General features: G+C 39.1%; 1 protein-coding gene across 1 annotated transcript in view; it reads left to right on the forward strand.

Annotated features, from left to right (window-relative positions):
* PPIL2 (peptidylprolyl isomerase like 2) overlaps positions 1-11,344 on the forward strand; it is a 28,840-nt gene extending 17,496 nt beyond the window's left edge. Inside the window, exons 8-20 of the mRNA XM_072144525.1 lie at positions 128-217; positions 1,928-2,003; positions 3,127-3,287; positions 3,398-3,473; positions 3,671-3,777; positions 5,726-5,815; positions 6,165-6,198; positions 6,291-6,408; positions 6,500-6,556; positions 6,632-6,704; positions 6,802-6,864; positions 7,660-7,802; positions 10,787-11,344. Of these exons, the coding sequence (XP_072000626.1) occupies positions 128-217; positions 1,928-2,003; positions 3,127-3,287; positions 3,398-3,473; positions 3,671-3,777; positions 5,726-5,815; positions 6,165-6,198; positions 6,291-6,408; positions 6,500-6,556; positions 6,632-6,704; positions 6,802-6,864; positions 7,660-7,802; positions 10,787-10,877 (1,179 nt within the window). The 3' untranslated portion in view covers positions 10,878-11,344. The remainder of the gene's footprint in view (positions 1-127; positions 218-1,927; positions 2,004-3,126; positions 3,288-3,397; positions 3,474-3,670; positions 3,778-5,725; positions 5,816-6,164; positions 6,199-6,290; positions 6,409-6,499; positions 6,557-6,631; positions 6,705-6,801; positions 6,865-7,659; positions 7,803-10,786) is intronic.
* Positions 11,345-12,113: the final 769 nt, after the last annotated feature.

Here is a 12,113-nt window from a genome sequence, read left to right on the forward strand (position 1 = left end):
AGAAATATTAAACTCTTACATTCATCATTGTAATGTTATGCTTCATACATTTGCTTTACTAGACGTATCAGTTTGCTTATTTGTTCAGCCCTAGCAATAAAATGAAACCTGTCCTTTCCCCACCCAGGCTGTTGAACAATTAAATATTAAACCGAAGAGTTACAAAGACCTACTAACCGATGAACCTTTCACCCGCCAAGACATTATAACTCTACAGGTAGGAACTAGCATCATCCAGTTTGTGGGGCTTTCAGCTGTAATTTGCTACAAGTAAAAAAAGTACAAATGTATCAAATATTGAGGACCCCCCTCCCCAAAATAAAAATATATGACATTCCTCTAATCTAAGCCTGATGATGTTATATATTATGTCACTACTAAAGAAGCAAGATACAAGTAATTGACTTCATAATTAAGTTAGAATCTCAAAGTTATGGCAGTGGTATGTTTTCTGTATATTAAATATGAGTAATCAGTTCTTTGAGAAGTGTTCTCTTTTCCTCACCCACTTCCTTCTGGGCTATAGGTTATAAATTCTAAAGTGTCATAAAAGCACAGAGATAATAGGGCCATGTAATAGCCCTTAAATATCTGTACACCCAGGAATTGCAATTTTCCCCCTTGCGCCATCTTAACGTGGAGGGGGCTGTTTCCTGGGCTGTGCTTTGGCTTTAGCCTGCGCCATTATTTCTACACCACCTTTGCCCTGTCGGATATATCAGGAGATGGATATATGCAGCATGTGTCAGTGGGTGGGGTCCACATCATGTGTGACATACTCCAGCGTATGATAAGTCCCTCCAATTACTATCATTTACTACAATATTTCTAAGCCTTATGGATGCCTTTATTAAATGACTAGTTACCTTGTGAGTTGGAGCTGTGCTACAAAGAGGGGTTTCTCTTATAAAATAAGTCTTTTATCCACTGGACAATGTAGTCTATATTAGAGATGTATATTCCATTAAATATACCTATATAATCATGCAGGATAAGATTCAGCATATTGAAAATATAAATATTGGGGCAAGTAATAAATAAATCTTTCCTATCAATGTTAAAGACCCGTCACGTCTATGTAAGCTGTTGTTGGTTACTCAGTGACTGAGACTTCTATTGACCTTTGATACTGCACCTGCTTTATGTGGATTTATGAAGGGCTCCGGATCATGGGGACACAATGCCACTGTTGGTGATGAGATTTCTAAGAACCATGTACAGGACTGACTATTTGGGTGGGTATTGGAGTTCTTTTTCAGAAAACCATTCATGTGATTGTGTTCAATTCCACACAAGCTAATGCAAAAAAGTTGTTAGCTGGACACATAGGCATTGGTGGACTAAGTCTAGGATTCCAAATTTCTGTATAGTATAGGAAAGGGTGAATTTACTTATTGAAAACTTTCAGCCCGATGAAGATTGTGGTTTGTAATGATCGCTGATATATTATCGGCCTTTGCAAGGTTAATTGCAATAAACAAACTAGAATTGAAGATAAAGAAAGCAGGCATTTGACCAGAATACCCTACAGCTAAATTCATGTAGTTTCCATAAAAGCACATGGGCTACAGACAATCTTGTGATTATAGAAGGACATGTGATGCTAAACCAAGTGAACTCAAAGCTGATATGAAACGCAGTCACTGATACATAGGTTCTTCCAAGCAGATTTATGAATAGGCTGTATATTTCATAGGTCAATATCTGATTCTGATCCAACTGTGAAATTATACTCTTCTCTGGGTTAAATTTGGAATAGTCTCCCCCCTCCATTTTGCATAACCACTAACTATCCCTATAGTTTTAATAACCAACATCTGTTTCTTATTTGTCAGCTTTCCATTGTGCCCTAAATGAAATTGCCTGAAAAACAAAACAAAGCTGCAGAACTTATGTTTCTGATTTTATATTATTTTTTTTTAACCAGGATCCTTCAAAGCTAGAAAAATTTAATGTATCAGATTTCTTCCATGTCAAAAACAACCTCAAAGTCATAGACCCTGGTGAGTTTGGTTATCTGCTGCATTTTGGTTGTATGAATAATAGCACATATCGTCTACATTTCCACCTTTATGCTCCTGCAAAATAAATAAGCTTTCGAAATAAGTTTCCTGTAGGCAGGGGGCACAACTTGTGTAAAGCCCGCCCCCCTTGCTTATAATATCTTTCTCCATATCCTCATTCTCGGATAGAAAATATAATGAGCATAAGTGTAAGGATACATCATTGAAGGAGAGAAAATAAGTACATGCCTTGGCCTAAATAGATTTTGGTCTGTTTTTTTGGGCAGCAAGTTTTAATGGAACCTCTCAGTAAATTTAATTCCCCCTAAATAAACATATATTTAAAAAAAAAAAAAAAAAAAAATGGTATCAGAAAGCAATGTGACCATTCCTGAAATTGTTCCCCCTCTGCATCCACGTCCAATCTGCATCTTCCTCAGTGCTGAGTCCGGCATATTCATAAGAGTCCTCAACAGCTGCACAAACCGCATGAGGATGGGAGGACTAAGAAAGCTGATTTCTCTTAAGTGAGTCACACACAGCCAACATCTTACTCGGCCTCCTCATTCCCCCTTCAGGGAGTCACGGAGTGACTCGGCCAAAGCCTCTCTCAACTCCCTCATTCCTGAGTGAGGGGGAATGAAGGAGCTCAGCCGAGTGGAGAGAAAACATACCCCAGGAAACCCAATGAGTCTCCTGGCAAGGTGGCAGCAACTTTTTAAAATGCGATTTTAGCTAGATCTGAGATGAGTTTTTATTAAAAAAAATTGCATAGGGGAGAGTATGCAGACTTCTGTGGGAACCTGTCATTAGGTTTAATGGTAAAAACCTGATGACAGGTTCCCTTTGAACAGGTCAGTCTTTTAGTTTTCCTATAGGTTAGAAGTAGTATAACGTTATTCAGATATGTTGTATCTACAATGAATCATAATCTTGTAAACCACAGCTCCGTGTATTCCCTGCACTAAACAGCTGATCGGTCTTCGCGCTGTCCCAGGGGTTATTATGCCTGTACCCACCACCACATTTAGTTAATACATTTGACAAGACAATTTGAGAGATCACACAAGGCAAATTGCTGCTAAATTATAAACCTTTTCTGATGTTGAAATTAATACTTTAGAGGAAGAAAAAGCTCGTCAGGATCCATCGTACTACCTGAAAAATGCCAACATGGAAACACGGGAGACACTCAGTGAACTATACAAGGAATTCAAAGGAGATGAAATTCTGGCAGCCACCATGAAAGGTCCAGAGAAGAAGGCAACAGATAAGCTAAATTCGGTGAGAGTGACCTGACACCTAAAACTTTCTTTGTTTATTATGTGTGAACTGCATTAAGTAGTCATGCTATTGTGTGTACATATAACCATATTTTTACTGCTGTTATACAGGCACATTACTCTACGGGTGCCGTGAGTGCATCTTTTACCTCCACTGCAATGACACCTGAGACCACCCATGAGGCTGGTAAGTCTCCATCCATCCTCTGTATTGCCCTCTGGTACTAATCTATTCATCACTTGTGTTTTTTACCTTTTTAGAATCTCCAGTGATCATGTGATGCTGAAGAATATTATTTTATATATTGTTTATGTCGTATTGCTTGTTTGTTTATAGTGTTTTTGATAACTCCTCTTTGTCTGCCTTCTCTCCACATCCTGCAGCTGCCATTGCAGAAGATACCGTACGTTATCAGTACGTCAAAAAAAAGGGTTATGTTCGTCTCCACACCAACAAGGGTGACCTTAATCTGGAGCTGTATTGCGACAAAGTGAGTGGTTAAATGTATAAATAAGGTATTTGGACTGATATATTATTTTATTTAAGTGACCTAGAGACACTGAAAGCTTTGAGGCAGAGCATGGGGATCTGTGCATTGTAATTGTTAATCACTTGGTATGATTCATAGCGTGGGCGAATGTGTCTAGTCTGAGATAACTATCAATATGCTGCTCTTCGCATTTCACATTTTTATGATTGATGTGCTGTTTGCTGAAACGTTAGAGAAAAATGCAACATAATTAAAATGAAAAACCTAACAAGGAGTCTTGCGGGTTTGACTGCTGAATGATAACTGAATGTTTCTCTACCTCCAACTCTGCCTAATATAAGACACTGAAGCTACCATAGCAACACCTTATTCGCTTCCAGATTTTTTTATTTATTTTTTTTCCCCCCACTCTGTTACTGTGGCAACAGGGAACCGGGTGTGTCCAACAAGTTACTAGCTGTGGGGGTGGTGAGTGAGAGAAAACTAATGTGTTAAATATTTAAAGAAGTTGTGACCCATTTTATGTGACCTGAAAAGCACAGGGCTACCAACTGCATTATATTTTTCATACTACACCAGGAAATACGGTAATAATTTAGCCATTTTTGTAAAAAAAAAAATGCTATTTTTCTACAAAGAGGGAAAAAACATTTTAAATTTTTAAAAAGCACCCAAATCAATAATTGTGCATAAAGTTTCCCAAAAGAGGCCAAATTATTGTTGATCTAGTGTAGTTTTTTTGCCTTGTACAAGGTAAGGCATACTAGACTGTCTAAAGATGTGTCAAGTTTTTTCTTCTAGTGACCATGTTGAGATGTGGGTTCTTCTAGCAGTTATAAAAAGTTGCCTGACTTCTGTTTTATAATGGGCTTATATTTATTTGAGCAAAAATTTAAGCAAAACGTAGACCAGAACAAATTGTGGACAATTCAATCAGGTGTTCGAACGCTGTATTTGTGATGCGGATGCGTTTCAAAATGCATTTTGAAACCTAATGCTACATGATCACCACGTGTGAACGCAGCTGAAGGATGTGGTCACAAGTACCACTATCGCTGTGTTATGGTAACCAGACACCAGGTTCTGGGTACCAATCACATGTGTTTCCATAGAAAGGCATACGTCATTGCTCCAAGGCCCGCCCCCGTACCCTAGCGCTGTGTTTGTAATTGCAGCTCTAGCGGTATGTGTGACCGCACCCTTAAGCAGTCGGTCAAAAACCACATGCGTTGAAAAACGCATGCTTTTTTAACTGGTTTGACCAATTATCTTTATTTAAAACTCGTCAAAAACGCATGCGGTTTTTGACGGACTGCTTAAAAACGGGCATATACTGTGGCTTGAGCTAAGCATTATCTGGCATTAATCAAGTGCAGGCTATATAACCCAAGCACACCCAGGTAAGATGCAAGGAATGCTGAGTGGCCAAAGCTGAATCAGTTAGAAGAAATAATACTGCACATAGACAAAGGTGTTGCTGGCCAGCAGGAGAAGAAAAGCAGAGAAAGATATACACACACATCAGACATTTATATCATGTATGAAAGTTTTTTTTACGTTAATGCAGCAGTGTGTTAACATTACGTAAATGCATGCGTTTCATAAACACATTGTCTAATTACATTGCTGTTAACAAATCTCCTCAGCTGTTGCATTGGGTTTGAAAACACATGCGTTAATGCTACGTGTGAATCCAACCTAAGCGATTGAAGGGAATTACTGAGTTAACCAGTTTGTGGCCCTACATTTTTTACTTGTTAGAGGAGCATCTCGGCATCCAACCCACCTCTAATGCTCATATGTCTTCTTTCATTTCATGGACCTTTATGCTTCTCTTGAAACTTATTCTAGAAAGTGAATGTGATTGTTTTAGGTTGCAACAACCAAATAATGTAATGTAAAAGTGTTATCTGTTCCTTAAGTTTTCCTTTTTTTTAACCCTTTATAGACACCAAAAACATGTGAGAATTTTATCAAGCTTTGCAAAAAGAATTACTATGATGGCACCATCTTCCACCGCTCTATTCGGAATTTTGTGGTTTGTAAACCTCTATTATGGTCATTATATTTATTCATAAAGCAGTAAGCACTAGCACCTTCCGTGGCTACCAAGTGGTTTTAGTTTTTGAGACTTAGAAGCTTATTACATAGAGAAGACCCCAGGTTTGATTGCAACAGTCAACAGGTCTAAGGGTGTTTCACTGTTGATCAAATCCTTGCGTTTGAGCATATGGGATGGAGTTGTACTGTACAATGCTTTTTCAAAATGCTGATACATTTTTCCTTTCTTTATAAGCCCCTTATATTCTCTCGTACCATTCTCAGTTTCTTGATTCTTTTATGCATTGGCAATGATTTATTATAAAGCTTTGTCTCTACATTGACAGATACAAGGAGGAGACCCTACAGGCACGGGAACAGGTAAGAGAACAATAGGCCATTTCTGTTTCCTCTCTGTTTCCTTCTGCCATTTTCTATGACTAGGATGGCAACCTCTTTATTTCCCTTAACAGGTGGTGAATCCTGTTGGGGAAAGCCATTCAAGGATGAAATTAAGCCTAACTTAAGTCACACAGGTCGAGGAGTTCTTAGCATGGCAAATACTGGACCAAACAGCAACAAGTCTCAATTGTAAGAGATTGTTTAGGTAGTGAATCAAAAATCTGTTCTTTGGCACAACTGTTATTTGATTTTACAATAATTTTTTTTTTTTGTCCTATAGTTTTATAACGTTCCGCTCCTGTACATATTTGGACAATAAGCACACGGTGTTTGGCCGGTAAGTTCACAAGAAACTACAAGAATTACATCATATTTTATCATGGCTGACATATCTGACTTCTGACTCCTTTAGAGTTGTTGGAGGATTTGATACTCTTACTGCCATGGAAAAGGTTGACACTGATACTAAGACAGACAGGCCAAAGGTAATGCTTTCTTTATGAACAAAACTAAAAAAGTTAATTTGTATAAGATATGTTGTAAATTCTACAACACTGAAACCATATATGTTGCTGCTTTCAGGAGGACATCCGAATAGAGAGTACAGTGGTTTTTGTTGATCCATACGAGGAGGCTGATGCACAGGCGAGTACCATCATAAATTTAAAAGTAGCTGCTCTTATTAATCATAGAGATGGAAGTAAGATCTCTGCATAGTAAAACTGTTGATTATAGTTTAAGTAGGTATTTTGGGGGCTGACGTATATACTTCTCTTTGTTGTCCCTTCTTTAAGCACTAAGACTTGCCTATCGTTGGCCTGAAATACCAGTTCATCCTGTCCGCCCATAACATGCGGCTAATATTTGTCAATAAACTTAGCTGTACTCTGATTTTCTGCCATTGTTATCACTCCCTTTTAATATAGGGAAGATACTCCAGAGCATTCTTGGACAAGGAGGCACACATTCTTCTCTTATTGTTGACAAAATGCATTTTTGAAGACTTTTGCTTAGACAGGATGTTTTGTTTTTGTTGATCTAATGATTTTTATTAAACTTACATTTTTTTCAGTACGAACACAAGTGTAGCAACCAAAATGGTCAAACATCCTGTAATGGTATAATAACTGTATACAGTCCCCATCTCTGCATTCCTAACAAGTAACTCTGCAATTATCTGCATGCGTCCAGCCACTTAGATTGTGTACCGTCACTTTACAAGCGGTCACTGACCCATTATCAATTCTATGATGAAGGGCACTCCAACATAAGCAAAGGTGCAGAGCAGGCAGTACATTCTTGCCCCACTCTTCTTTTTAAGCTTCTATAGGACTTTACTCTTCATGTACTCTCCACATTGGGGTTACTTTTTTCTCACTTTGAGGCAGAAGCTACTTGGGCAGGGCTGGCAATGTATTCTAAATGTTTCACACTTTTCAGGTTGCATTAGAGAGAGAGAAGGCTCAGAAAGAGGAAGAGGAGAAAAAAATGAAAGAACGGCCAGTGCTGCCTAAAAAAGAGCAATCGCAAGAGCCCAAGACCTTCAGGGCAGGGGTGGGAAAGTATATCAACATGACTGCAGTGTAAGTATCCTGTGCTTCATCTTTAATTATATGGATGTTATGTTGTTTTGGTGTTTTCATAAATGATTCTTAAAAAGATAAAAATACTTTACATAACATCCTGTAACTTATGCAAAGTATTATCTTCCTTTCACCTGTGTAATTTGCTGGTCCAAAGTCTATTTACTGACTGTAAGTCTGCCTTTGTGTTAGACTTGGTATCAGTGGATAGAAAATGAATGTTACACTGTCCAGGTGCAGCAAAGAGTAAAACCCACTGCAAAAACACACTCATGTGACTGCTGTGCTGTAGGCAGCTTTTAGGGGCAGAGAGAAAGCACTTCAGGGTGTCCCCGAGGAACTCATCCCTGCAAAGTAGGATCACAGGAATGAAGTGGGTTATGCAATGAAAATAAAATAGTACAGCTCCCAATCAGCTGATCAAGGATGTTACTGACAAGGGAATGCAATATTCTTCCTATTTCATAACCTGTCGGCAGCATTTTCTTTTAAGGCACACAATTAAGAGAACCCATATCCATATTTTACCCTACTAAACCACCAGAACCCTCAAGTAGGGAATGAAATACCCTTTCTAGAATTCCTTTTTATGTTAAATTCTGCCTGTTTACTTATTAAAAAAAAAACTATTCTCCCAAGGCCATGAAAATGAGCTGAAAATTTTCATTTTTTTGCTTGACAAGAGTTAAACTGAGAGACTGACTCTTTAGATGCTTTGCGGATAACTAAATCAATGGTTCTGGAATATATAGGAGGGAATAATTCACATTAGGCTTTCGGTTCTTTGAACTAAAGAACAGGAGATACAGGAATGTAAAAGTCAGAGCTTGAACTGTGAGAAGTAGGTAAAGATCCAGTTTTAGCCTTTGTGATGAAGTGATGCTCCCCCTCTAGCCTCTCAGCCGGAATCATCTTTGCCTGAGAAGAGTCGGCCTGAGGGGCTAGATTAAAGGAGTCATTTGAGATGACAGTATATTGGGCTTTACAGTAGCTATAATCATACTCATGATATCAGAATAAAGATGAGCATCACATCAGGCTTATGATTCTGGGAGCTACAGACCTGGACATACATAAACTTAAAAACATAGTTGGGAAATGGCTGCAGAAAGGATCCTATTCCATACTATGTCTTTATCTCCCTGTATGTCTGGTTCAGTAGCGCACAGAACCAAAAGCCTGATGTAATTGTCATCCTTATCCTGATACCAAGAGCATGTCTCTATGCTTTCCCTCCAGCCTCTGTCTAACTCGTCTAAGACAAAGATGATTCTGGCTGAGAGGCTGGAAAGGGAACATCGGTTTAAATGTCTATATGTTAGAATCTATAGTACCTTGTGCCATGGTTCTGGTATCAGAATACAGACAAGAATGCCATTTAAATCACTTGTGATTCTGTGAGCTCGTTAACTTAGTCTTCTCTTCAATACCATAGCAGAAACATGGTTGTAGCTGCTATAGAGCCCTGAAGTGATACTCCCCCTCCAGCTACTGAGCCTGACTCTTCTGTCAACAGTTTTCAGATTATTTTCATATGAATTTGGGCTGTTTCACACTAGCAGTGATCACCGACTGTGCAGAATCCTGTGTGAGTGTTGACCACAATGATGATGGTGATCTATAACACAAGGAGTTCCTGCTTCCCCACTAAGTAGTGTTGTTGACTAAGTGACTAAGGCTGCATTCACATGAACGTGTGATTTCTCCAGTCCCATATCTCCGTGCTGTATGAGCCCACATATACGTGACATATTTCATCCATATGCAGCACGTATGTAAAATAGGACATGCTCTATATTTTTATACAGTACGGTATGGTGTTAACAACGGCAATATAAATGGTTGGACGTATTGTTCATTGAAATTAATATGGCCGTATGTAACCCATAAAACGATATGGGTAGCATACTGCCGTTTTCATATAGTCGTGTGAATGCAGCCTAAGGCTACATTCACATCGACGTGTGCCCACTGTACCGTAGTACAGCGGGCACACGTCAGCGACGGGGAGAGAAGACGGTGAGCGCTGCTTACCCCGCCCCTCTCTATAGAGGTACACTGTGCATGGCGCCATATTCCAGGAAAAGATGGGTCATGTCCTATGTTTTCATGGGGTACGGAACGGTACGGTGCCACACTTATGCTGCACCATACCGTTCCTGTAGGGCGCCGTGCGCCCATTGCCAGCTGTGGGGGACATATGTACGCCGTATATACTTCCCCCATAGGTGTGTGTGAATGCAGCCTTAGTCTTGTGCCTTGTATAGCTACAACGTTTTTTTGTTTATCTTGTTCTTTGAGTTTCAACTGTGACAATATACTGGGGAAAAGTGTAGCATTGCCATCCCATGGGGCTCTCTCCTTAGATGCTTGATCTGCCAAGCACATATTTTTAATCATGAGATTAGCTCTTGCCAGACTTCTGTGGTGCAACATATCCCCAGGTAAATATAGGTTTGAATGGCTTAAAATCATACCCCCAAGCACAACCTGTTGTCATTTGATTTTAACCGCTTGACGACTGCCTTACGGCTTTATATGTTCTAATTATGCATACCCTCCCTTTTTAATATCTTATTAAAAAAAACGGACACCAGAAGCAAAATCAACAAAGCAGCACTCCATAAAACAAGTTTTTTTTTTTCTTTATTCCACCATGACAAAAAAGCAACCTACCTGCTGCTTCACCCTCCATATTGTTTGGTTATCAAAAAACTGAGATATCCACTGTTGAGTGGTAAAAAAAAAAGGGAATATTTCCTGGTTATGTGTCACCTAGAACACAATTTTGACATATTAAAGGGGGGATACCTGGTGTCGCTGTTCAGGACATATGACCATTTGAAGACAACCTCCAGCCTGTCGGCTGAAGGCAGAATGCAGGAGGAGCTGCAAAAGACACTTTACAAAAGTACATGCACCCTCTGCCTCTGAACCTGGGAAATACTGCTAACAATAATGCACAATTTGCTTTCCCTCCCCAGGAAACGTGCCGCTGAGGCAGACGACAGCGGGCCCTCTACCAGCAAAAAGGAAAGAGTGACTCGTGGCTTTGGAGATTTCAGCTCTTGGTAGAGACTTCAGCACAATTCTAGCTTGACTTTACAGATCTCATATTCACTTTGAGATTTCACATTTGGGAGGCTCTTCTGAGGCATTTTTGTTGTATTACAAGACCAGTTTATTCTCCTCATATTCCAGAATATGTTGATAAGGTGTGAGCCAAACAGTACATACAAACATTTGTAAGTAGTTGTTAACTTCATTTAATGTCGCTTTTTTTTAAAGATTGTTATAAGATTTTCAAGGGTCAAAGGGAGAATTTGTTTGTCTTCTTAGAGGCTCCAATCCATTTCTGCCCTAAATCGGTCTTCTCCTCGGGGTTTGCCCATCACTAAGAAGACTATGATTGCTTACTCTGTATTGGTAATTTTTGTATGTTCTATTTTATTAGACATTAACTTGGGTTCTGTACATAAAATATATTTTCTGGATTTACATACAAAATTTTTGTTCTATTTGTAATAAAACGCTTAAACCTTGGCTTGTGTCTGGTATTGCAGCTCAGTAATATTTAAATGGAGCTGAGTTGCAAAGCCGAACGCATTTCTTATTTTTATATTTGAATGAAAGCAGATCCCTAACAACCCCTATAAGTATTGCACAAAAAAAATGAGGTTGCAAAAATTGTAAATACAATAAAATCTTTTCAAAAAAAGGAATCTATGCTTCTAGTAACTTCTATCTATGTAAAATCAGTATATATAGTTGATTTTGTCGTTGGAAGCATTTATACGTTTTTGACCAATTTTTAGTCTGTGCCACTTCATTGCTGTAGATCTTCACTCTAGAGCCACATCATATCCAATATGACAGTCTAAATCTGTTCAGATAATGTGGTTGGGTTCTGTATGGATGTGAGATTCCCCCCCCCCCCCCTTTGCAGGCAGATAACGTGTACTGTAGTGCTCCTTTAGAGAAGCCTGAATTTTATGATTAATTTGCAGGCCGAAGCTGCGTAAATAGGAAGTCCAGCTCACCTCAAACCATGAAGTAAAATGCGACAAGGTACGGACTGCCCTACTGCACAGGCTGCATCAGATTAGCAAAGGTGGAAAAAGGATTCCATGTCCAGCTTCGTCCAAGATACTTCAAACTTTATTTAAGGCATAATATTTAAAATCCCAAAGTGTTTAAAGGCCAAAGCGTTTCAAACGGTGGACTTGTTCTTAGTCATGGCTACACGAGCCATGTAGCCATGACTAAGAACGGGTCCACCGTTTGAATGCGTTGGCCTTGGTATTTATTTTT

The sequence above is a fragment of the Engystomops pustulosus genome, chromosome 1 (assembly GCF_040894005.1).
Source record: "Engystomops pustulosus chromosome 1, aEngPut4.maternal, whole genome shotgun sequence".
Taxonomy (NCBI): domain Eukaryota; kingdom Metazoa; phylum Chordata; class Amphibia; order Anura; family Leptodactylidae; genus Engystomops; species Engystomops pustulosus.